Source organism: Trachypithecus francoisi, unplaced genomic scaffold, assembly GCF_009764315.1.
Source record: "Trachypithecus francoisi isolate TF-2019V2 unplaced genomic scaffold, Tfra_2.0 Lachesis_group5, whole genome shotgun sequence".
Lineage (NCBI taxonomy): Eukaryota > Metazoa > Chordata > Mammalia > Primates > Cercopithecidae > Trachypithecus > Trachypithecus francoisi.
Window position 1 is genome coordinate 8,009,553 of NW_022681470.1, and position 26,654 is coordinate 8,036,206.

The window sequence follows — 26,654 nt, forward strand, 5'->3', positions numbered from 1 at the left end:
CTTTTGGTTTCTGAGGTTTTTGGGTCTCAAAATTGTAGATAAGAGATTATGGGTCTGGACTATAAAATTAGGAATAAAACTGTATCTATTATAATAATTATCCCCAAAGTTTGTAGACTCCATTATTCCTGTTAGAGAGGTCACAATCAGGGAGAAAAATGACAAATGGTTATTAGTGATTAAGAATTTGGATATGAACATGTCACTCTTAGCTTTTCTGAGATCATTATGCAACTTATTATTTTTGAGACGGAGTCTCGCTCTGTCACGCAGGCTGGAGTGCAGTGGCGTGATCTTGGCAGCCTCCGCCTCCCGGGTTCAAGCAATTCTCCTGTCTCAGCCTCCTGAGTAGCTGGGACTAGAGGTGCCTGTCACCATACCTGGCTAATTTTTGTATTTTTATAGAGACGGGGTTTCACTGTATCATTCAGGCTGGTCTCGAATTCCTGACCTCAGGTGCTCCACCCTCCTCAGCCTCCCAAAGTGCTGGGATTACAGGCATGAGCCACCATGCTCAGTCTATTATTATTAATTTTTTAGAGACAGAGTCTTGCTCTGTTGCCTAGGCTGGAGTACAGTAAGCATGATCATAGCTCACTATAACCTCAAACTCCTAGGCTCAAGTGATCCTCCCATCTCAGCCTCCTGAGTAGCTGGTCGTAATAGCAGTAATTTCTAAAGCACCAATGGTACTAATTTTAATAGCACCTGTGATAAGCTATTCACTGTGTTGGGACTTTTGCACTTAATATCATTAGCAGCCTCAATACCATCTTCAGCAATTATTATCTCCATTGTAGTGTGCCTCCTGGTGGCACACTACAGGCATGTGCCACCACACCCAGCTAACTTATTTTATTTTTTGTAGAGATGGGGATCTTGCGATGTTGTCCAGGCTGGTCTGGAACTCCTGGCCTGAAGTAACCCTCCTGCCCCAGTGAGCCACCACACGTGGCTGAAACTTGCTTTTAATGATTATTAATGAACAGTAAAGTACATCTTATATGGAAGTCAACACATTTCCTCTTTACTGTCATTCACCAGCTTTCCAATGGTCATGTTCTCGCCCCTCTTAAGCTAAGAGATTGTGCAGAGTCCTTGGCTCTCGTTTGAATGCCTGGGACACACTAGTGGACTGTAATCAGTGGTAAGGTGTGCCGGGAGTGACTTGACTTTCTTTTTTTTTTAAACTAATAATAAATAAAGTAGAGAGCTTTTAAACACAGGAGCCAAGCTTTCCTCCTAATAACATCACTTTGCTAACTTGGGTTTGTATTCTTTCTTGAATGGTTGTGTCATTTCCAGTAACTCCTCATCTAACCATCTGTCCATTCATTTGTTGGCCCATGATATTAAAAAACAATAGCTTTTCCACCTTTATCTCGAATTTGCCATAAATATTATGTAGCCTCAAGTTCAGGCTCCATACCCTGTGCTCTAGTGCTGCTACTTGGGTCTGGCTTTCTATTTTAAATGCTCCCAGCTCCTTCTCTATCCCTAACTCCAACCTCTGTGTTTCTATGCTATGTTGACAACTTTGCTTAATGCTTAACTAACAAGAACAAGATGTGTAAAGGGGCAAAAGAGGCACAATCCTTGTCCTTTAAAAGACCTCAACACAACACCACTGTAAATAGGAGATCTATAATCTAAAGGATTGGAAGCCATATATATTTATTTTTTTCTTTAGAGTGAGTCTCACTTCATCACTGAGGCAGGAGTGCAGTGGTGCAATCTCAGCTCATTGCAACCTCTGCCTCCTGGGTTCAAGTGAGCCTCATGCCTCAGCCTCCTGAGTCGCTGGGATTACAGGTGGGTACCATCACGTCCAGCTAATTTTTGTATTTTTAGTAGACACGGGGTTTTGCCATGTTGGACAGGCTGGTCTTGAACTCCTGATCTCAAGTGATCCACCTGCTTCTGCTTCTCTAAGTGCTGGGATTACAGGCATGAGACACCATTCCTGGCCCCTAAAGCCATATCTTAATGAAGAATGATGCTCAGCAAGAGTAAGTTGATTTGGTGGAGACAAAAAAGAGAGAAAACGCCGTGATTGCTGTGGATCTACAATGAAGAAAGCACAGGGTTCCATGGTAATGATATCTTAAGATACTAAGTGGCGGATTATGCTGCTAATACAAAAAGATATAAACTCCCTCATAGAGAAGTTATTTCCAGTGACTTTTACCTTCTATGTGTTCCATGCCTTCCATTTTTAAGCACCATTGTTCTTCCTCATCTCTATGCTTCATTAATACCCAGTCTCATTCTCCTCCTTTTCCAAGCTCTTCCTCGTCCTGTCCAGTTCTTCCTCACTGTTTTACTCATGGAGAGAAAAACACTGGGCTCATTTGTAATAATAGTAATAATTTCTAAAACACCTTTGGTGCTAATTTTCATAGTCAGCACCTGTGAGGAACTATTCACTGTGTTGGGACTATTATACTTAATATAATTAACAGCCTCAATACCACGTACTTTAGTGATTGATATCTCAATGGTTTAAATTAGAAAACTGAAGTTGACTAAGATTAAATAACTGCCCAAGGTCAAAGGGCTTATCATTGGTAGTGCTTCGAATCATGTTTGGGAACACAAACCTAAGGAAGGGTGGTTGGTAGAATAGAATTATGTGGGGTTTGGCTTCTATGAATTTATTTAGTGCTAAATCTTTCTCATGCTAAGTTTATTGCTTTTCAAACAACGTTAATAATGCTAATGGCAGCAACTAACATTAACTGAGAAGTTTCTACACGTGAAAGCGTGTGCTAAATGTTTTATACTCTGTGTCTCCTTTAATTTACTCCAGGAATTGGGTGCGTCTAGTACCTTCATTTTACAAATGGGGACACAGGTTCAGAGAGTACATTAAGTTGTCAAGGGTTACACGGGTGCTATCAGAGATATATATCAAATCCAGGTCTTTTTAACCTACAAGCACATGCTCTTACTATGTACCTTATTCAGCCTTTGAAAAACGAAAACATGAAGAAAACTAATCAGAGGTTGTAGGAAATAAACTTGTGTACATACTCAGTACAGAATTACGAGTGCTTCTGTCATAAAAACAGTACGTGAATTTAAGAATGTATTAATATCTACAGCTAGTCAGATGTTTAAAATGAAAGCTCCTGAGTTATCTGTGGGCACCTGAGATTCTCTTAACTGATGAAATCTCTTAACTGATGACATACTTTTTTCTACTACTTTTTCTACTTGTTTCATACTTTTTCCTTTTTGTGCCTCATTTTATACACTTCCCCCAAACACCTGGAAAAATCTGAAGTGGCCAAATGGAATTTTATCAAATTTTCCAAAAATGTTCACCCTTAAGTCATAGGAATTTGAACCCCAGAGGTTAATTTTTAAAAATAATCCCATCTCGTAAAGTTAAGATCTAGGAATACACTTTTATTTCTGATATAATTTTTGCAAAAATATGTATTATCTAAATATAATGATCATTAGAATATCTTAAAGATTCAAGAGGAGTTTTACCTCTGTCCTTTTTCCTTGTTCAATAAATTTTAGAGGCTCATCTCTCTGAACCATTTTTTCCTGACTAATTAAAGGAATGGGGATTCTTGCCTGTCAACTTTCACTTCTGGGTATTTGAAATTCTAAATGAATGCCTAAGTCATGAATGTTCAATATATTCTTTTGAAAAAGAGTGAATGGCTATATAACTAATTTTTTTTTTTTTTGAGACAGAGTCTTGCTCTGTTGCCCAGGCCGGAGTGCAGTGGTGTGATTTCAGCTCACTGCAACTTCCGCCTCCCGACTTCAAGTGATTCTCCCGCCTCAGCCTCCTGAGTAGCTGGGACTATAGGCGAGTGTCACCACACCCGGCTAAGTTTTTGTATTTTGAGTAGAGTCGAGGTTTCACCGTGTTAGCCAGGATGGTCTCGATCTCCTGACTTTGTGATCTGCCCGCCTTGGCCTCCCGATATATAACTGAATTTTAAGATTTTTTATTTTTCAGAGTGATGGTAAATGCAGCCCACTTTAGATGCCCATGTTATAAAATAAGAGAAATATTAATAGTGGTAAAATATACAAAGCAAAATACTAAATCATTAATATAATGACAGATATTATCTGTTTATTTAAAAATAAACCCAACACTACACTTCCTTCATGTCTCATTGCTGGGTGCTGCTACCCACTATTTTACTATATCAGGCTTATAAGCACACTTTCTTCTATTGTTCTACTAGTTCTACTCCCGGTGACTCCTAATTTAGTGGAGACAGAGGTCATCTTTAGGTTAATGAAAGTCAGGGGATGAGGCCCCTCTCGGGGAGCAGGCAGGTGGGCCTCTCTAACACGGCTTGCTGGCATTTCCTCCTGGGGAACACTACGATCATCTCATCTCCCAGCTCATCCCCAGAACCACTGCAGGGGCAGAATATTGTAAAGCCCAAAAAGAGTTGGTACTGACCTAATGATGCTGGTTCTATTCTGCTCACAGCAAAACAGCTACAGACTTAGCCAACACACCTGCAATTCTGTCCTCCTCAAGACAAATACTTTTTTTTTTTTTTTTGAGACAGAGTCCTGCTCTGTCGCCCAGTCTAGAGTGCAGTGGCGTGATCTCGGCTCACTGCACCCTCCGCCTCCCAGGTTCAAGTGATTCCCCTGCCTCAGCCTCACGAGTGGCTGGGACTACAGGCACCCGCCACTGTGCCTGGCTAATTTTTGTATTTTTAGTAGAGACGGGGTTTCGTCATCTTGCCCAGGCTGGTCTCAAACTCTTGACCTCGTGATCCACCCGCCTCAGCCTCCCAAAGTGCTGGGATCACAGGCATGAGCCACTGCACCCGGCCAAGACAAATACTTTTAAAAATTAACATTTCCTTACAAAAAACCAGACAACTTGAATCTGCATATGCCTCCAAGGGATAGGGCTGAATTCCTTTCTGACTGTACAGTAGCACAAGGATACCTTTGTTGTCTTCTTAACCTTGATTTTCTGTTTGCCAGGTATAACCATTAGCTAATTCCACACAATGCCACGGTGGAGGTGGCTTGCTCTAGGAACGGTCTGCATGCCCTTTTTGAAAAGGCAGAAGTGGCATCTTTCAGGATGATCCTCCCTCTGTAAGGCACAGCTATCCAGACAGAACTTTATATAGCCCAGCATCAACTTTTAAATCATTCAAAATAGAAATGTGCAAGGAGACATACCAGCCTTTCTCCAGAGAGAGATCAATGAGCTGTGGAGCCACACGGGCCAGGAGCACGTTCTTTCATCTAGATACAGAGCATGACGCTCGGGTGCCAGCCTCACTGCTGGCCCTAAAGGAAGGGAGCGACCTCTATAATCAATCAGAGGTGGAACGTGGCCGGGCCCAGGTGGGAGAGGATGGAGACAATGCTAAAAGATTAGTTAGGAAATGTTTAGTATTACCAACAAGATAAAATGACAGACGAGGTTGATTACAAAAAGTTTTCAGACTTAGAAAGACATTCAAGGTAACTGGGATCCTTGGTGTTTTATTACAGATCTTAGGAAACAAAAGCAAAGTAAATCAAAATAGAATGAAATGAAGTGAAGATGCTCATAGGCTTCATATAAGACAATATTCAAAGGGATTGTGCAGATAGGTAATATAATTAATAAATTATAGTTGTAATTAGAAAGCCTAAATGGTAAAACAAAAATGTTTTACATCATTTTAGGAATTATATTAGGTGTAATGCTGTTTTCATTTATTTGGCTCTGCAGAATTACTACTCTTACAAAAATTGCAAAATCATAGGTCTTAAAACACCAAAAATTTTAGAATTGAATTTTGATGTGATATTATAATAAGTATATAAGAAATGGGGGAGATAGTGGTCAAAGAATACTTCTAACTTTGAGCCCTAAAATGAGCAAGTCTAAAGACCTAATGTACAGCACAGCTGAGATCCGGCCACTGCACTCCAGCCTGGGTGGCAGAGCGGGACTCCATCTCAAAAAAAAAAAAAAAAACAAAAAAACATGTATTGTATACTTAAAACCTGCTAAGAGAATAGATCGTAAGTATTCTCACCGCAAAAAGTTGATGGATACATTAATGCTTAATTGTGATAAGCACTTCACAATGTATATCAAGACATCACATTGTATAACCTTATACATATTATATTTATTTGTCAATTATGCCTCAGTAAATCTGGGAAAAGAAATAGCATATATACATAATAATGTAAATAATGATGATGACAATTGACATGTCCCTTTAAGGAGGAACAAATTGTGTACAATAGCTTTTCACATAAACCAAAGAACTCCAAGCTACATGATCCTAATTTGCCATGATGATTGTGGTTCAATCGATGGAAACTTGAATGAACTAGAAATGTCAATATCCAAGACCGCACTGTAATTCTACAGCCAGTTCTTCAGCATCACAGCATGGTTAATCTTCACTGGGTATCTCCTCGCAAGTAGGTACCATATCAAAGGTCTGTCTTTAGTATTGTCTGCCTTAAACAAAAGTTTCCTTTCCACGGGCTCAAAATTCTTCTCATGGCCTAGTAGCTGCCCATGGTTCAAGTTTCTAAGGCCAACCTTGTATGGCAAGCAAAAAGCCCGAGCAGTAACTTGGTCAGAAGGCCGTGGAGTGGGGCCCAGTGTCAGTGAGCAGAAAGTCACAGGAAAGGCAGGGGAAGTGGGTACTGGGGGGATAGGGATTCTGGAGAGAATGTAAAGTGTTCATTAAACAGAAGTGAAAGATGAAAATCTTTACCCATAGCAAAGACAGACACATTCATTTTCCTTTTATGTACTTTAACCACTTTTTTTTTTTTTTTTGAGACAGGGTCTCACTTCCATCACCTAGGCTAGAGTGCAGTGGTACTACCTCGGTTCACTGCAGCCTCAACAGCCTAGACTCAAGTGATCCTCCCACCTCAGGTCCCCAAGTAGCTGGGACTACAGGAAGACGCCACCATGCCCAACTAAATTTTGTATATTTTGTAGAGATGGGGTTTTGCTATGTTGCCCAGGATGGTCTCAATTCCTACACTACAGCCATCCACCCACCTTGGCCTCCCAAAGTACTGGGATTACAGGCGTGAGCCACCCTACCCTGCCAGTTAACCACTTTTTATCATATTGAATTACTATTTTTTTGAGACAGGGTCTTGCGCTCTTGCCTATGCAGGAGTGCAATGGTGCAATCATGGCTCACTACTGCTTCAACTTCCCATGCTCAAGTGATTCTCCTGCCTCAGCCTCCCAGGTAGCTGGGAACACAGGTGTGCACCACTGTGCCAAGCTAATTTTGGTTTGTTTGTTTTTGTAGAGACATGGTTTCCCTATGTTTCCCAGGCTGGTCTTGAACTCCTGGGTTTAAGCAATCGTCCTGCCTCAGCCTCCCAAAGTGCTGGGGTTACAGGTGTGTGCCACAGCACCTGACCAAATTATTTTTTTCTCAGTATTTATCTCTTTCCATTAGCAATAAAGGTCCTATGTATTACAGAAACTTGAATAATAGGACTCCTCCCATGGAGATTAGATTTGAAAAAGTTTATTCACAATAGATGAATAATTGTTCAAAACACACACACACACACATATATATGCATACATATAGTATTTTTTGCATGTGTGTATATTTTTAAAACATGACTTAGATTTCCTGACATGGGTTTACACCGGGAAAGCACCAGCCTATTTCATCACTACAGAGTCAAACTACTGCAAATTACTTATCAAAATTGATGATGATCTTTTTGATTCTGGAATGAGCTGTGCGATTTTTAAAATAGCTTTTTCCAGCAGATTTATCTCCGAAATTCTGTTTAGCTAATAGTCATGTTTGTGGTTAAAAGATTTGCTTTCCTTGGGTACATACAAAATTACTTGGGTACAGGGGAAATAGCAGGAATTGAGCCAGGCAGGAAGAAGAGGAACCAATGTCAGATTTTTCAACACTGTGAACACTCTGAATAGAGATAACCGGAGGTCATCAGTATGTTCAATTGTAGTCCACTTTTCTGCTTAGAACTCTAATGTAATGCTAATGTGTGAATTCTACTTAATTCTTCTTTCTACCAAAACAGCCTTATTGAGCTATCATTCACATAGCATACAATTCACCCACTGGACGTGAAGGTCAATTTTTTTTTTTTAGTAGATGCATAGGTTTGTGCACCCCTCTAAAACCATCTAAGTTTAGGACACTTTGTACCCCCAAAAGAAACTTAATTTGCAGTCACTCTCCATTTTTCTCCCTTGGTACCCAGAGACTCCAGCTCCTCACAAGGACTAATCTACGTTCAGGCCCCACGTATTAGGTTGGTGCAAAAGTAATTGTGGTTTTTGCCATAAAAGTAATGGCAAAAACCGTTTTGTATTTCCACCAGCAATGTATGAGAGTTCCACACATTCTCATCATCTGCAACACTTGTTACTGTCTGTCTTTTTGATCACAGCCTTCCTAGTGAGTATGAAGCATATCTCACTTTGCTTTTCATTTGCATTTCCCTGAGGACTAACAATGTGGAGTATCTTTTCATGTGTTTACTGGCCATTCTACTTACATTTTTAGGACCACTTTCTTTTCACTCTCTGTCCAAGACACCTGAATATTATCTCATTTTTTTGTAGGTCCTATATTGAAACATATTCTCAAAGTACCTCAATACTGATGTTCATTCTTGGTACCCAACCTCCTAACATCCCCCAACACATACACACCCAACACATGCTTTCACAAATAATTGCTTTTCAAACTGAGCTTAAGGTCTTTAGCTGCTTCTAAACCTTAACCAGAGTCCAGCAGCCAAAACCAGCTGAGCGAATTGCTGTCTGTCAAATAAAATAACTGCTAACATGTCTTGGTCTAACATCTGTTGTTAGCTTCAACCCTGCCGTAGGGATCAATACCTCTTGGTGGAGGTAATCTCTTCCCTCATCTCTCAGGAATAGTCTTTGATTATCCATTTGCCCTAAGGCTACTAATGTTTAAGTGCAGAAGAAACGCTTTCCATTTTTCTAAAGCTTCACTCCCGCTAATGGGAACAGGGGTAGTGTGTGAAGCTGAAATCCTTAAGTCGAACAGGAGGAGTGTGTGAATGTGGAATTCCTTTGCCCAAAGGTGTCAGAGTTAGCACGGAGCATGTCATGCTGGGAATGAACTATGGGGAAGCCTTTGGCTCCTTACATTTTTGATTATCTTAAAAATCCAGGCTCTAGCGGAAGACCACACAAACTTAACAATTTGTTAATTTGATATTATTCAAATTCAACAGGTCTGTACTTCCCCTAGCAGATTATAACCATTACATCATTTGAAAGTATCCTAAAGAAATTAAAAATTGCCCCTGAAAAATAACATCATCTAGCTTGAATAGGATCTTGTTTTCGGCCCACATAAGCCACATGATGTTATTTTTTAAAGGAGTAACTTTAAATGTCTTCACTCCAGGAAGTATATTTTGATCCAGGAGAGTTCTACTGCAAACTTTGCTAAGACATCAAAAAACCCTTTTAGCAAATGCTGAAGGGGAATTAAAAATTTCTCAGATACCTTACAAGTGTCTACAAACTCATTAAAAGATGCTATAATGTTCAAATCCTTACCAAACTAAAAACATCTTTGGACAAGCCACGTTCTTAGCTCTTGGTCCGCATTCTCTAGAACTACCTACGGAGAGTTTCTTCCGTTTTTGAATTGAGGATTTTGAAGATCTCCCGAAGTTTTAAAAACATCTCTTGGAACACGGCAAGATAAAGAAGCAAATGCAAAGCCCTCTCCCAGCTAATCTTCACCTTAGGGCTTTCCATTTTTTGAAAAGAACTAAATTTTGCAAAGTAAATATCCTAATATCCAGGGTTTCATCTCTTTTCTTAACCTCAGCTTTTTCTTACAGCATTTTAGAAGAAAGGAAAACCCTGCTTTCTTGATCTCCAGCATCCTAGTGAATATTAGCTTTTCAGTATCTGAGCTTACATTTACAATTTTCTGATTCCCAAAACTGGTTCATCCAGGAACCTGTGAACAGCAAATCTATGTAGATTTTCCTCCAAAATATATCTCAAATTCACCTATTTTCTACAATCTTTACTGCCTTCACCCCAGTCTGCAGAGTCCTAGCTCTCAATTAGGTCACTAGAATAACTTCCGAACTTGCTTTTACACTCTCCACTCTCCAATTTACTACCCATTTGGCAGCCAATAATCTTCTCATTACATGTATCATATAAGGTTATTTTCTCTCTAGGAGAAAAACACAAAACCCTTTGATGGCTTCCTACTGAATGCACAATAAAAGTCAATGTTTACCACGACCTACCAGGGCCTGAGTGCTCAGGCCCCAGCTTGCTTTATCAAATTCATTGCATGGCCCCCATCTTTCTTGGGAAGTGCTCAGTCTTTCCTGCCACGTTACCGTGAACATCCCTACCGTCTGCCCGGAAGGCTCATACACCACATTACCCCTCCCCACTGTGTCCCTTCGCGGGGCGGCTCCCTTGATCCTTTAGGTGTCCACAGCAATGCCGCCTCTTCAGAAAGGCCTCCTCTGGCCAGCCTCTCTACATGAACTTCCTCCCTTTGGATTCTGCAAGATGACTCCCTGTTTATTTTCCTCACAGCACTGATTTCAGCTTGTAACTTAAATACGTGCTGACTTTTTCTCTCATGAGAAGAGAAAAGATCCACAAGGCCAAGAATGTTGCCTATCACATAGTAGGGCATACATATCGTAAATAATTGTTGAATGCATTACTTACTGTTTTAATGTGTATTCGTTATTCCAATACACGAATACAGATAAATCTCTGCACACCCTCAGCCTCCATTGGCCACTATTTTGACTGTCCTGTTCGTTGACTCTCCTGCCAAACCTTTGGTTACAGAAAGTTGGCACTGAGAAGAGGATTTCTTTATGGGTCATTTTTCTAAAAATTGATGCCTGAATGAAAAGGGTGAATGGTTGGCCAAATTCATTTATCAAGCAATGCAAGAATGCTACATTGCAGCCCAAGAGGCAGATTCATTTAGGTATCCAGCAAGTACGTTATTGCATAAGAATAAACTTTCCTTATCTCCATTCTTCAGCTGTATTTTCAATTGCTTTGAAAATGGTCTCTTCCTTCTTAAACTTACTCCAATAATATCATACATAAATCTGAACATACAGCTCACTTGAATACAAATCAATTATGGAAACAGAAATGTTAACAAGGCATGAGGGGCTCGCCAATGGAATGCATAACCTTCTAAGGATAAACATTCCAATTATTTTCCTCTAATTACAGGTTTCAGCTGGGCTGAAACAAGACTTGACTGCCACATGCTTGTGCAATTAGAGAAGTAGCTATCCTTTCTCTTGGATCATCAGAGACTACCTGTCTCAAAGTAAAATGAACCAGTAAATTAAGTTAGACAATACTTTAAACATAACTCTTACTAATGTCATGATTTATTAAATTAAAATATCTCAGGCCAACTAAAAATGAAATAATGATAGGCCACAATACACACTATGAGGTTTGGGACCTAGTGGCCAGAGCCAGATCTTCTTCTTGCCTAAAAGCCCTTAGCTCTCTGGACTGTCTGTGAAAATCCTACACTTGCTCCACGTCCCATGTGATTAAGGATTAAGAATTCCTTAATCCTCGCTCCTGGTTCCTCCCACTGCATGATACACCAACCAGTGCTATACTGCTAGCTCGAAGAAGACGAGACTTTCATTTAATGTACTTGAACATCTCACTGTCCAGTACGACTCCATACGGAATGAGTGAATAATCACAGGTAGCTTCACATAGTTATACAGCTGAACACTCATCCTGAAAACTGAGCGCAACTTACAATAGAGCAAAGTAAGAAGTGATGTTGTCTGGAAGCCTATCCCTCCTTTCCCAGGACCTGGACCATAGCCTCTCAATCAGGGTAAAAAAAGACACACATCCTTAATCAATCTGTACCTCTTTCTTTTAATTAATACAGCTCTTGTTATCCTAGCTCCACAGAGCCTCATTAGTGGCTAGGTGACAGTCATGCTAACGCCTTCCTGAAAATAAGAGACGAAGACTGCCTATTTCCTTACCTACTACAACTACGCTCTGTGAGACCTTAGGGAAATGCTAGGAAGAATACATGTTAGTTTCCCTTCCCATCTTCTGGTGAATACAGACAAATTGAATTTTTTCCTTTTTTTGAGCTGGAGTCTCGCTCGGTCACCCAGGCTGGAGTGACCAGCAGTGGTGCGATCTCGGCTCACTGCACCCTCCACCTCCCAGGTTCAAGCAATTCTCCTGTTTCAGCCTCCAAAGTAGCTGGGATTACAGGCATGCACCACCATGCCTAGCTAATTTTTGTATTTTTAGTAGACACGGGGTTTTACCATATTGGCCAGGCTGGTCTCGAACTCCTGACCTCATAATCCACCCACCTCGGCCTCCCAAAGTGCTGAGATTACAGGCATGAGCCACCGTGCCCAGCTGACAAATTGAAATTTTAAAAAATACATACTTGCACATGTTTTGTGTTGTTCAGTGATGACAAGTTTAGATTATTTTTTCAAAAAAGGAGGATTTCTTACTAACAATTGTACATGTCTAGTTCCAAGTAGATGAAAAAATAATTTTTCTGACTTGTGACAAAACCAGTGGGTCACATGATTTGTGTCCATTGTATCACACAGTGTAGACATGGAGGGATAAGTTACATGAACATTTTCAAACTAAAGTTCATCCTTGGACTCACAACCAAGATATTTTGCCTAACCAAGAATGTAACTGAGTCACAATAATACTTTGTGTTTACAGACTATGTTCTTAAGATGCTTAACATGCCTTAGCAATGTTGTATCACCTTGTAGGGAGCCATGACCGGGATACTATTTTTAATTAAGTGATGGGAAAACAGTATAGGCATTCAGAAGGTAGATACTGTGCTATATACTTCAAATACATTATGTCATTTAGTCCACATGATAACACTGCAAGATCATATTATCATTTCTATTTTACAGATTAGGAAACTGCCTCTTGAAAAACAGTTGACTTTCTATGATTCTGGAGCCAGTAAGTGGCAGAGCTAACTTGGAAATCCAAACACATTGACTAGAAAGACAGCAGCCCTATCCGACACAGATGTGTAGAAATTCACTATTTCGAGAAATATATCAACCAAATAATATGAGTCATCAGGACCAAGTAAGAAAATAGAGTTATTATTATCACTCTGTAATCAGACACAAATTAGAAATAGTGGCATAAGAAAAATTTATACAGGATTTAAAACCTTAATGATATTTTTCAATCTATACATATCAAACTAGTCCAAGGAAAATTCCATCAGAAAAATATCAAGGACACTATTAACACCATCTTTCAGGTTATTTCTACCATGCTAAGACATTTTGCTAATTACATGAGTTACTTTTAAAGGCTTAATAAATTAGGCCAGATTATTGTTTACTTTTTTGGGGGAAACTGTTCTTCCTTCAAAAACACTGCTCTGAAGGAACTGTCAATCCTGGTAACGCTCTGCTCTCACTTCAGGATCAGGTTTGTGAACTGCTAAGCTAACCACGGTACCACCAGGGCTGATTCAGAGATGGACACAATTCATTCGGAGTTCCTCCCTGGTACTTTTGCAGATGGATATGGAAACTGCTCTCTCCTCCTGGGTTATGAGAATATAAGTCATGGCAGTGGCTGACAGCTAAGGAACAGCCTAGGTTGCAAGTTAAAGCTAAGCTACAGAGGAGTGGTAGGTTGAGAAGAAAGAGTGAGAGAAAGAAGAGGAAAAAGAAGGAGAAAGAATAGAGACAGGACATTTAAAAAGACACATGGATCACAGAAGAGACAGGTACAGACACACGTGGCTGACTAACCCCACTCACAGCGGTAGAATTCTGCATTCAGGCCTCCCACAGGCAAGTTCCACTCTTGTCTTTCTGAGGTTTGACTGTCTAAACAAATAAAATCTCTCTCTCTCTCTCTCTCTCTCTCTCTCTCTCTCTCTCTGTCCCTCTCTCTTTTTGCTTTGAGGTATTCAGAACAGGGATTTTATTATCTACAATGATCAACTCAACTTATGCAAGAAAACATGTTTCATTATTAGGCTAAGTTCTTATTTCCATGTCTGCGCAATGGTAATGATGCAACAAGTCAAGTCAGCAAATACTTATGGAGACACAAAGAGGGGAAAGGCGGGGTGGCCTGTGACAAGTGAGGGCTGTACCAGATATGAGGACACTCATCCCACTGAGAAAGACCCACACTGAGTGGTTCTTAATTAAAAATAAAAAAGACCAGCATGCAAATATCTAAAATTAATGGTATAAAATCGACATATTGTTAGGCAGTATAAGATTAGCCATTGAAGAAAACAGGTTGATCGTAAATAGTATAGGAGTACAGAGGTGAGAAATAGGTTGGAGAACAGCATCCCATTTTAAGTATGTGTAATTCCACTTGAGGTTCTACTCGCACTGACAGGAACCGTACAAGAAATTTCACACTCTTAAATGACCCCACTGGCATTTCCCATCCATGTCCCGGGGCATTCAAAACATTTCTGAAATACTTTTCCATTTAACTATAGAAAATATAATATAAAGTTTACACCAGGCCAGGTGTGGTGGCTCATGCCTGTAATCCCAGCACTTTGGGAGGCCGAGGTGGGCAGATCACAAGGTCAAGAGATGGAGACCATCCTGGCCAACGTGGTGAAACCCCATCTCTACTAAAAATACAAAAATTAGTTGGGCGTGGTGGCGCACACCTGTAGTCTCAGCTACTCAGGAGGCTGAGGCAGGAGAAACGCTTGAACCTGGGAGGCAGAGAGTGTGGTGAACCGAGATCGCGCCACTGCACTCCAGTGTGGTGACAGAGCAAGACTCCATCTCAAAAAAAAAAAAGTTTACATCAAAGCAGGGCACAGGTGTGCATTTGGGCAGTCAGATGGGGCGCCACCCTTAGAAGGGCTCTGTGCTTGCTTTAAGGCTTTGCTGTCTTGAAATTATTAATTTTTATACAAGAAATTCTGCATTTTCATTTTTCACTATTTCCTAAAAATTACATAGGTGGTCCCTCACTAAGGAAAGGAACAGGGCTGTTGTGCAAACAACTCCAACCAATGGTCTTCCTTTTCAAGTAACCTGGTTATCATTTGCCAAGAGGGTAACAGATTTTGGAAGTCAAAAGGCAAAGCAGCGCTCTCACCTGCCACATGTTCTTCCTTAGCCCCTTATTAAAAGCAAATGATTTAGAAAACTAAGTCTGCAGTCAAGAGCACTTGTAACCTGCCAATTCACAACACTGCTCACATGAATGTAAGGTCACCAAGTGTGGACCCAAAGCCCATCACATAGTTCTAGGACATGACAAGCACAGGATAAAGAATTTAAAAAATGGATCTGGCTGATTTGATGAGATACCTAGAGAACGAAGCAAAGCAAAGCCCATTCTGGGCATACCAGCTGCACACAATGCCACCAAGCAGTGGGTTGTTGCTGAGAATGTCATCTAGAAACAATTCTATCTCATGGAGCGTGTGTTAGATGGGACTCCGAGGATGCTGTCGTGGGGCATGTATTAGACGGGGCTGTGAGCATGCTTAGGGAGCAAAGCATCTGAATTAGTCCATCTCAACATTTTCTCTAAGTAAGCATCTCACCAGCTTATATTCTGGTCTATGCTAGCAGAAGAAAGCGAGAAGAAGCATCCTCGGCCTAGAACCTCCACAACAGGATCAAGCCATTCTCCGACTGCGATGCACTTGCTTACGTGATGTGCATTGGACCAGCTACTCCAAAGCGACAACGTCATCAGTCCTGTCTTGATGTCTAAAATCACACCGTCTACACTCCCATTGAGGACTCTCATCCTAGATACGATGAAAATCATCGTGCAAGGGGAAACACGACTCTTTTCATTTTGAACCTTAGTGTAAATAAGTTTCAAACGCTTTTCTAGGGGACCAGGTTTAGATTAGAGGTAAAAGGAGGAAGGAAGGGACTTAGGGCAGGGCATGAAGGGAAGTTCTGTGTGATGTGCTGAGGTTTAAAAAAAAGCTTCCACTTTACAGTTTTCCGAACTGTGCAAGCCTTTTTTGGTAAATATCACTTAATATATGACTTAGTCTGAAGGAAAAGAACAGTGATTCAAATACACTTACTTTTAAGCAATTATCTCTTCTACCCCACCTGCATAGAAATTTCACTAAAAGCTCTCATCTTTTATGTTAACACCTACTGATGCATTTGGAAGTAGAATAAGCTCATTATCTTTAAAGTGCAAGTTTAAAGTGTTTTCCTTCTGTTCAAGCCATTTTCTTTTTCCACCTACTATTCACTGAGGATAGTTTCTTCTATGACAGACCTATGGATCTAAATAATTAATTATAGGAGTAAGTGCAAGTCTGGCATAGTTTACAGGCTCAATAAATGTTATCAATTAATTCATCTAATTTAAGGAGGTATCAAAATCAAATTACAACTGAAAGCAAGGTGAACAACCATGATATCGTGTGTAGGCAGACCAAAGTGAAGACAATAAGCAGAAAATAGAATTTTGTGAACAAAGTTTCTCAGGATGTAAGTTTTCTTTTCTTTTCTCTTCTCTTTTCTTTTCTGACAGAGTCTTGCTCAGGATGTAAGTCTCCCCTCCCCTCCCCTCCCCTCCCCTCCTCTCCCCTCCTCGCCTCTTCTCTTCTTCTTACCTCTCCCCTCTCCCCTCTCCTCTTCTGACAGTCTTGCTCTGTCACCCAGGCTGGAGTGCAGTGGCACAATCTCAGCTCACTGCAACCTCCGCCTCCTGGGTTCAAGCGATTCTCCTGCCTTAGCCTCCTGAGTAGCTGGGATTATGGGTGCCCGTCAAAACGCCCAGCTAATTTTTGTACTTTTAGTAGAGACACGGTTTCGCCAAGTTTGCCAGGCTGGTATCGAACTCCTGACCTCAAGTGATCTGCCTGCCTTGGCCTCTCAAAGTGTTGGGATTAGAGGTGTGAGCCACCACTCCCGGCCCACAGGATGTAAGTTTTCTAAAGATCTAAAGCAAAGTTACTGTTAGTGATGTTAGGAAGCATACGAATGGGTTTGGCATTATGGCTTGCTTTATAGTATAGCTTCTGTTTCCCTTTGTTTTCCCACTAGACGCAGCTATTTGGGGATGCCACCCTGAGAGGGCTAGCATTCTTCATGACTTAATATGTAATATGCCTCTATGGAATTTCATAATCATGGAGACTTTATTCCATATACTGAAGAGGGGACAGTCCCCTTCCTGAAAAGATTCATTTTAGAAAGTGTCACACAATTCTATAAGAATCTTGAAAAATCTTTTAAAAAATATTGACATCTGTGTTTCTTGGAGATATCTGGATGAAATTTTGATATGAGTGGTAAAATGACAATATCCCATGAATTGAGCAAACGATGCCTTTTACCCTTACAGCCTTTGCTATCTGTTCTTGGAAGTGAGTGGGTCTGCCATTGCAGCAGGGTTGTTCAAGCCTTCTTACGTGGTCACTTTTACGTGATTTCCTCCTGACAGAAGTTGTTTCACCCGACAGTGGTCCTGGCAAACCAGCACCCCAGCTACTCTCTGTAGTATCCCAGCTTCTGTGCTGACTCTTCTTATTAAAACTCCACGTTTCGCCAAATGTCAGCATCCTCTTCAACTTGCTACCCCAGGTTGAGGGCCATCTAACTTTTTATTCAGGCTACAAAAATTGGCAACCCCAGTAGTGCCACACCTAATAAAACACCAGTTTTAAAATGCCATTGTGCAAATGAAAATACCTACCTCTCTTGTAGAAGAAGTTTGTTCTCTTTCTTCCAGAAGTCTTTAAAGTCAGAGCTGAATTCATGCCAGATACTGAAGAAAGCATTTGGGGACACCTCCTTCTCTCCAAGTTTTGGTTTCATGAAGAAATACGCCGTAGTCTCCAAAAAGCTGTCAAATCACACACACACAAGAGCATAAAAGCCATGATTACTTTCCAATATGGGATATTCTTTCTCTATCCAAATGCTGATTTTATTCATGCACAATTATTATTACCAAGAGGACTCAAACTCTTCAAGCACCAACACTGGCTCTCTTATGGTTTAATGTTAAGAGTTTTGGATACAGATAGTAGCAGCTGACAAGAATCCTCCATGTACTAATAACTACCACTTGACCAATTCTATTTCAAAATTAATCACTCTGTGTTGGACATACTCCAGAAATGAACTTGTCATCAACATGAGACATATTGAAAGTGGTGGGCCTATACTTTCTTTCTAAACTCTAAACAAATGAAATATCAACCATGTGTCCCCAAACTAATATGTAGTCCATATTTATATTATATTGCTTATACACTATTTGCCTTCCTACGTTGTTAGAGGGAATAAAAGCAAGAGTCCCAGGAGATGCTGACAAAGTCTCCCGTCAGAGACCACGGTGCTATCATTGAGTAGAGACCAATATGGCAGCCAGCACTATGACAGCAGATTGCTCAGGGCCAGTTTTCAGAAGGTGCCACTCAGAGACTGCTTAATATTACAGGTATATGGAGCTCAGAAGAGTTTCAAAGTGGTTATTTGACAAAGAACATACTACTAGTAAATGGTAGGTTTCTGACTTAACAAAAGTTTTCTAGTCCCATGAGTGATGCCCTGAGAAGAATCCTGACCAATACAGTCAATAAAGCTGAGGCAAGAGGACTGGTTAGAGAAAGGTCAGAGATGCTGCAAAGGGGTGGCATGCAAAGAAGCTTGTCTTTATTTTTTCTTTCTTTGGCCTGGGGCCAGCACTATTTCTGCTCCACCAAAACTCAAGTTTGATCTACTCTGAAGTAGAAATATCAAAGGCAACTTGATTTTGCTCAGTGACAAAAAGTATGCATATATACATATATATACATACATACCCTAACATATACACTTACACATATCTCTGTGTGTATGCAGCTTGCCATAGCTGATTTCAAATGTCTATTATGAAAAACAGTATGAGCATTAAAATACTGAGTTTTTTTTTTTTTTTTGAGACGGAGTCTCACACTGTCACCTGGGCTACAGTGCAATGGTGCAGCCTCGGCTCACTGCAACCTCCACCTCCTGGGTTCAAGCGATTCTCCTACCTCAGCCTCCCGAGTAGCTGGGATTATAGGTGCCCACCACCACGCCTGGCTAATTTTTTAAAATACTGAGATCTTTAAGGTGAGTTTGCTCAGAAGGTAAAAGAGTCGGAGCATCACACGTAAAAACAAACATTCACAGCTATGGCTAATCTGCTGTTTTTAAGCTTGCCTAGGGCTGTCTCCTCTCCGCGCAGCAAGATTCCAGGATATCAGCTTTTGAAGTTCTAGGCAGAGATGATAAGACTGATTTGATCAAATGTGTGGATCTCAGGCATTATCTTTTTCTCCTTAGTTAGCCTACTAGAAAAATGACACAGTATGGTCAATTAAGCCTGAGAAAGAGTCAGGCTGTGAAGTGGATATGCAACGTGAGAATCTGGCTGCCACGAGCTATGGTAGTGACATTAGAATGCATCTGGCAGAATGTGCTGATGGCGTCAGAACTGCCTGGAGAGTAGATGGCAGAGAACACAATAAGATATATCTGGGTCATATTTTATTACAACTGATAATAGAAACACATATATATGCCTTCTGGGAAAACTGGTCATTTTCCTTATATACCTAAAAAGAATGTATGACCTGTTAGGCTGAAGTTAGGTCTCAAGTCTTTTCTATCCGTTTATTCCTTCTCCTCATTGCTCTGGTCTTTGAACTTCATAGAGCTTATTACAGAGCAAGTTCATCTGTTTGGGTAGCCGTATGTAAGCTGCAGTAGCTAGTTCATCCAGTCAGCTATCTTGCAACATTTTGAAAGTTTTATCACTAGGTAGCATGGTATCAAAAGCAAAGAATGTAAGATTTAGAATGAGATGACATGGAATATTGAATCCTGCCTCTATGACCAGCTACATGAGCAAACTGTTTAACATCATTGTGCCTCAGTTTTTCCACTGTAAAACAGAGATGATCATAAACAGTTGTTTTGAAGTCCAATGGGTAAAAATGAATTGCCAAAGTGTTTGTTGAATGTGTCAACACAAAACAAATGTATTTTATATTACATATGTTATATACATATGCTATATATTTTATATTGCCTATTAAATAATATAAATATATATTTCCTAAAAATATTCTCTAAATTATAACTAACTCAACTGGGGCTGATTTATGAACAGATTCTCAGGTGATCATGTTCTCTGAAGAATTTTTTTTTTTAGTTACCAGCAGGCACAAAAGCTTCCGATACTAGTGATAATCATTCTAATTATTCAATAATTTCTTCTTGGCTCTGTTATACAAAGCACATAGATTTAGGCAGGTAATTTAACTTCTGAGCCTCAGTTTTTTTTCATCTGTAAGTAGAAAAAATGCCTGCTTTTCAAGGTTGTCATGAAGATTAAATAAAAGTACCTTGCAAGTTATAAACTGAAGTAGTAATATATGTATTCACTTTAGAAGAGGCAAAAATTTTTCAATAAAAAATTGTTCTTTGTGTAAAACTTTATGAACATGTCAGCCAAATGAATATCCAACAATTGATTTAAAGTCAAATGTGAACCTGATTACTGGCATGAGTCACAATAAAAAGAAACTTTTGTCGGTAGCTATTTCTTCGGATGTGGCCATGGTGAAAGAATAAGTGTACCTGAGTATGTGACGTAGACTGTCCAGAAGAATTATCTGAGGATCACGAGTGCTGTCTCAACTGTCCACTGCCACCCTACTCCCTGAAATAAAGTGTAAATACTTAAAAAAAAAAAAGCAGCCTGTAATCCCAGCACTTTGGGAGGCCGAGGCGAGTGGATCACGAGGTCAGGAGATCGAGACCATCCTGGCTAACACTGTGAAACCCCGTCTCTACTAAAAAATCCAAAACAAAAAAAAATTAGCCAGGCTTGGTGGCAGGCACCTGTAGTCCCAGCTACTCGGGAGGCTGAGGCAGGAGAATGGCGTGGACCTGGGAGGCGGAGCTTGCAGTGGGCCGAGATGGCGCCACTGCACTCCAGCCGGGGCGACAGAGCCAGATTCCATCTCAAACAAACAAACAAACAAATAAGCAAATAACAGGACAATAATTTCTACAGATTATCAAGGTATCTTTTACGCCAGAGGCATTTTTGGTTATATAATCCTGTCCAGCCTTAGGTAGCCCTCAGCAAATTCAAACTTGCATAACACGAAAGAGACCCTTTGGGTGGTGTGTGGGAGGGGTAAACTCCATCTTTTCTGAATTATTTCCTTCTTTTAAATCTGAAACCAGGAGGATCCCAGCTACCATACAGCAATATGGGATTCACTACAAAAAGACAGACATCTTACCTAGGACCTTCCTTAGTACACAGGCTTTTCTGTGAGACTCCCTCAAAATGACCCTAGCACATGAAGAGGCAGTAGTTATAAAAGATGTGCAGTTATAAAAGATGTGCAGTTATAAAAAAAAATGCAGTGATTATAATAACAGATAACTCCGGATGTCACTGAAAAATCAACATCCCTCTGTTCTGGATTCTTAAATGGTCCTTTTTCGAAAAGATCAACACCACACGTCTTTTGCTACAAACATCAGACAGCACAAATATACTTCTCGGCAATGGAATCAAGGTACCTGCAGAGCTCTAAAATGACAGCTACAGAAGCAGAATCATGTTGGAATTTCTCTGAATCCCACACAAAAATGGAAAGAGCAACTAATATTAAAAATCAAAGCTAACAGCAAGGTATCTACAAAGACCTAGGTATCTAATGTCCCCAACAAAACTCAAAATTGGCTGGGCGCAGTGGCTCAAGCCTGTAATCCCAGCACTTTGGGAGGCCGAGACGGGCGGATCACGAGGTCAGGAGATCGAGACCATCCTGGCTAACCGGGTGAAACCCTGTCTCTACTAAAAAATACAAAAAACTAGCCGGGCGAGGTGGCAGCGCCTGTAGTCCCAGCTACTCGGGAGGCTGAGGCAGGAGAATGGCGTGAACCCGGGAGGCGGAGCTTGCAGTGAGCTGAGATCCGGCCACTGCATTCCAGCCTGGGTGACAGAGCGAGACTCCGTCTCAAAAAAAAAAAAACAAAAAACAAAAAAAACCAACCAAACAACAACAACAAAAAACCAAAAAAACTCAAAATTACAGCTAAGGACAAACTACTCACGACATAACACCCACATGGTAACAACATCTGTAGAGGAGGAAGCAGAGGGAAGCAACAGGAAATCTCTCCTAAAAGCAGGAAGAACCCTCAAATTACAAAAAAGTAATCCTGAAAAGTGTCAGGGCTAACTTGAGAACTATGCTGAAACAGGAAGAAGTTTTACACAATTGAGTGCATGGAGCAAAAGACAGGATGTATAGTAACTTCTGAAAGGACTGGAAGTAGTCTGGGCTGTATGAACTCTTAGTATTGACCCAAGAGAAACTCTCTTTTAGGGCTAAGCTCTGCACTGAGAGAAAATGCTGAGAGTGGAATTCAAATTGTGCAGAAAAAACTCAAGAACAAAGAAAATAGAAAATGCAGGTAAAATGCACTTTTTAATGTGCAAAAGCAACAAAAGAGGAAACTCTAGAGCACGAAAGTTAGAAATGTTTTCCTCGCGCATCTATTCCTCCTAACATTTCAGTAAAATTAATTTCAAACAAAAATGAGCAAGATGAAAATACTGCAGTGGAAAAAGCTACGTAAACACACTAACCATAGCAAAGTTGGGCCTGGTTTTATTATCCAAGTAGACTTCCAAGACAAAGAACATAACCAGGGTGTTATTTCATAATTATAAAAGCATCCACATTATCAAGAAGACATAGCAATCCTAAAGATATACATCTAATGAAACAGTTTCAAAATTCATGAAGCAAAAATTGCAGGACTAAAAGGAAAAAGAGACAAAATCGTAATCAAATTGGATATCTTAACACCTCTTTCTCAGGAGTCAAGAGAACTAGATTAAAATATCACTAATGACACAGAATAGTTGAACATTATTATCAAAAACTGACCTAGTTGGCATTTGTATCAATATTCTACCAATCAATATTCTACCATTATGATCAACGGTAGAATATACAAGAGCACATGAAATATTTATCAACATAGACCAAATGCTGAGTCATAAAACAAGTCTCAGTAAATTTCAAACTGAAATTATACAGAGTAAGTTCCCTGAGCACAGGGGTATTAAATTATGAAAGAACAAAAATAATATCTAGGTAATATACATTTGGTAATTAAGAAAACCTGTGATAAATAACTCATGGATCAAAAAGAAATCCTAACAGAAATGAAAAAAACATTCCAAACTAAATAAAAATAAAAACAAAAAATATCAAAATATATGGGATACAGATAAAACAAGTACTTAGAGAGAAATTGGACTTTGAAATGAATATATTAAAAAGAAATCTGTAAAATCAATTATTTAGACAACCAACTCAAGAAAATATAAAGGAGCAAAGTAAACCCAGCTCAGTAGAAGAATAGAAATAATAAAAATGAACACAAAACAAAGAGAGAGAAACTAAATCTTACAGAAAATCAACTCACTCAGAAGTTGGTTTATTGAAAAGCTGAATAAAATTGATAAACCCCTACCCAGACTGATTAAGAAAAAAAGAAAGAAAATGCAAAGTGTCAATACTAGGGATGAAAGCAGTCATCTTTACAAATCATACTGGCTTAAAATGATAATGTGATGATGTTGTAAACAATTTTATGCCTTTGGATTTGACACCTTAAGTGAAAATTAAGTAAATTACTTAAACAACAAAACTTTCTAAAACTCACAAAAGAAACAGAAAATATAAGTACCCCTAAATCTAAGACGATTCAATTATTGTCCATAAATAGAAAATTATATTTTATAAATTTGTAATCAAATTTATCTCCACACTCCAAATAATTCTGACCCAATTTGTTTCACAAGTGAATTAACAAACATTTGATGAAGAAGTAAGGCAATCTTACACTAACTCATCCAGAAAATAGAAGAGGGTATACTTCCCAACTCATTTTATGAAGCCAGCTTTACCCTGATGTTGATACGGAAAACTAAAAAAGATACTATGAAAGAAAAAAATAAATTTATAGACAAATACACCTCATGAGCATAAGCAAAAAAAAAAAAAAAAAAAAAAAATCCTTAATAAAACATCATCAAATAAAATGCAGCAATTTCTACAGTGGATAATACATCGTAACAAATTCGGGTTTACCCCAATAATACAATTGGTGTTAACATTTGAAAAGCAATCAGTGTAATTTGCCACATTTATAGAAGAAAGAAGAAAAACAAATATGATCATTTTAGTAAGTGTAAAAAACATGGAAAAAAAAATCAACACCAGTTTATCGTTACAAACAGGAAAAAACTCTCTGCAGGTTAAGCTTAGCAGTAAACTTAGACAATTACATAAATACTATCTATGAAAAACCTACAGTTAACATACTCAATGGTATTTGATATTTTCTTTTTAGTTCAGAAATAAAACAAGGATGTCTGCTCGTCCTAATTCATTGTACTGAAATCCCTAGCCAGTTAATAAAGAAAACAAATTGGAAAGGAAGAAATAAAACATATATATGTGTATATATATAAAAAACATGGTTGTATACCTAGAAAACACTATGGAATTTATAAACATAACAAAACCTGTTAGAACCAATAAGTGAATTTACTCAGAACTAAATAAGTGAACTTAATATTGATCCCATAAGATACAAGGTAGATATTTAAAAATCAATTGTATTTTTACACATCCTGGAAAAGACCACTGGGGAAAGTCGTGTTTTAAAACAATATAATTTGTGTTGCTATTATAAAACATCAACTATCTAACAATAAATCAAATAAAAGTATGAAAACTACAAACACTGCTGAGAGAATTTAAAGAATTTAAAGAAATTTAAAGAATTTAGAGAATTTAAAGAAAGCTGAAATAACTATAAAGGTATAATATATTTTTGGGTAGAAAGATTCAGTATTGTTAAGATCCATTTGCCCCAAATTGTTCCACGGATTCAAGACAATCCCAATCAAGAGTTTTTTTTTTTTTTTTTTTTTTAATAAAGGGACTGATATGCTGATTCTAAAATTTATGTAAAAATATAAGGCATCTGAAATAGCAAAAAAAATACATTTTTTAAAAAAGAACAAAGGTGAAGGACTTACATTATCTGAATTCAAGAGTTATTATAAAGCTACATTAATAGAGTATGGTATTGGTATAAGGACCTGGAAGGAGATTTGCACGTACAAGGTCATCTGATTTTTTACAAAAGGTGGCGAGCCAATTCAATGGGGGTAGGAAAGTTTTATTTTATTTATTTATTTATTTATTTATTTATTTATTTATCAGATGGTGCAAGAACAATGGGATATCTGTTTGGAAAAAAAAAATCCTTACTCCAATAAGAAAAATAAGGATTTCAATGTAGAAGACAGAAACATAAGGCTTCTAAAAGAAAACATTTAAAAAGTCTTTACATCCTCAAAATTTCTTAGATAAGACACAAAAAGGACTAACCATAAGAGAAAAAAAGTTGATAAATCAGACTTTGGCAAAGTAAAAATTCTTTTCATTATGCCATTTCATACTCATAAGAGTTGACTTAAATCAAAAAGACTGACAAAGTTTCACATGTTGGGGAGAATGTAGAACAACTGAAATTTTCACACAGTGCTTTTGAGAGTGCAAAATGGCAAACCACTTTGGAGAAGTGTTTGACAATTCCTTATACATTTATACATATATGTATAAATTTATGTATATATAACATGACTCAGAAAACCTACCCTCACCTATTAATTCCAAGGGAAATGAAACATGAATACAAAAAGACTCACAGAAGAATGTTCACAGCAGCCCTGCTAATAATAACCCCAAATTGGAAACCCAAATGTCCATGAATAGGGAAATGGACACACTGTGATCTATAACTAGGATGAAATGCTACTTACCAATAAAAAGGAAGAAGTTGCTGATAGATCAATATTAAGTTACTCTTAAAAAAAGTGAAAAAAGCAGAGCCAAAATTATACATGCCATGTGATTCCATTTATAAAAGTACAAGCATACACAAAATTAATCTATGTTGACAAATCAGAACAATGATCACCTCCTCAGAGAAGTGTGAAGTAAATATATTGGGAAACACAACAGTTTTAATGTTTTGGTTTAAAAGGAACCACTGAAAGGAACACTTAAGATTTGTGCATTTTTAATGTTTACAAATTATGCCTCAACTAACCAAGAAGGGAGGAAGAAAAACAAAGAGAGAGAGAAGTGGGAAAGAAGGAACAACAAAGAGATGAAAAGACGGAATACAGGAGATTGCAAATGATTCCTAAACAAACTTATTAAAAGAAAACAGGAGCAAAATAATGGCTCTGTAGACCAATGAGAGAAAGACATGTCTATCAAACAAACATGTCAGGAAGACATGTCTACTGAACAGATAAGGACTGTTGCCTAATGTTTTAAAACATGCTAAAAGATATTAGTAAAATGATAAAGGCTATGAAAAAAAAAATCAAAATTTAAAAAACTCAGACATAAGGTACAAGAACTTAGTAAATAATTTGAAATTTAAAATGATCATTTCACACATGAAAACTGAATTAGAAGTAACATGGCCGG

General features: G+C 38.8%; 1 protein-coding gene across 2 annotated transcripts in view; it reads right to left on the reverse strand.

The window, feature by feature from the left end:
• Positions 1 to 26,654, reverse strand: part of FMN2 (formin 2) — a 403,023-nt gene that overhangs the window by 19,561 nt on the left and 356,808 nt on the right. For both annotated transcript variants that reach the window (XM_033196220.1, XM_033196221.1), the window contains one exon: positions 17,762 to 17,911. In XM_033196220.1, the coding sequence (XP_033052111.1) occupies positions 17,762 to 17,911 (150 nt within the window). The remainder of the gene's footprint in view (positions 1 to 17,761; positions 17,912 to 26,654) is intronic.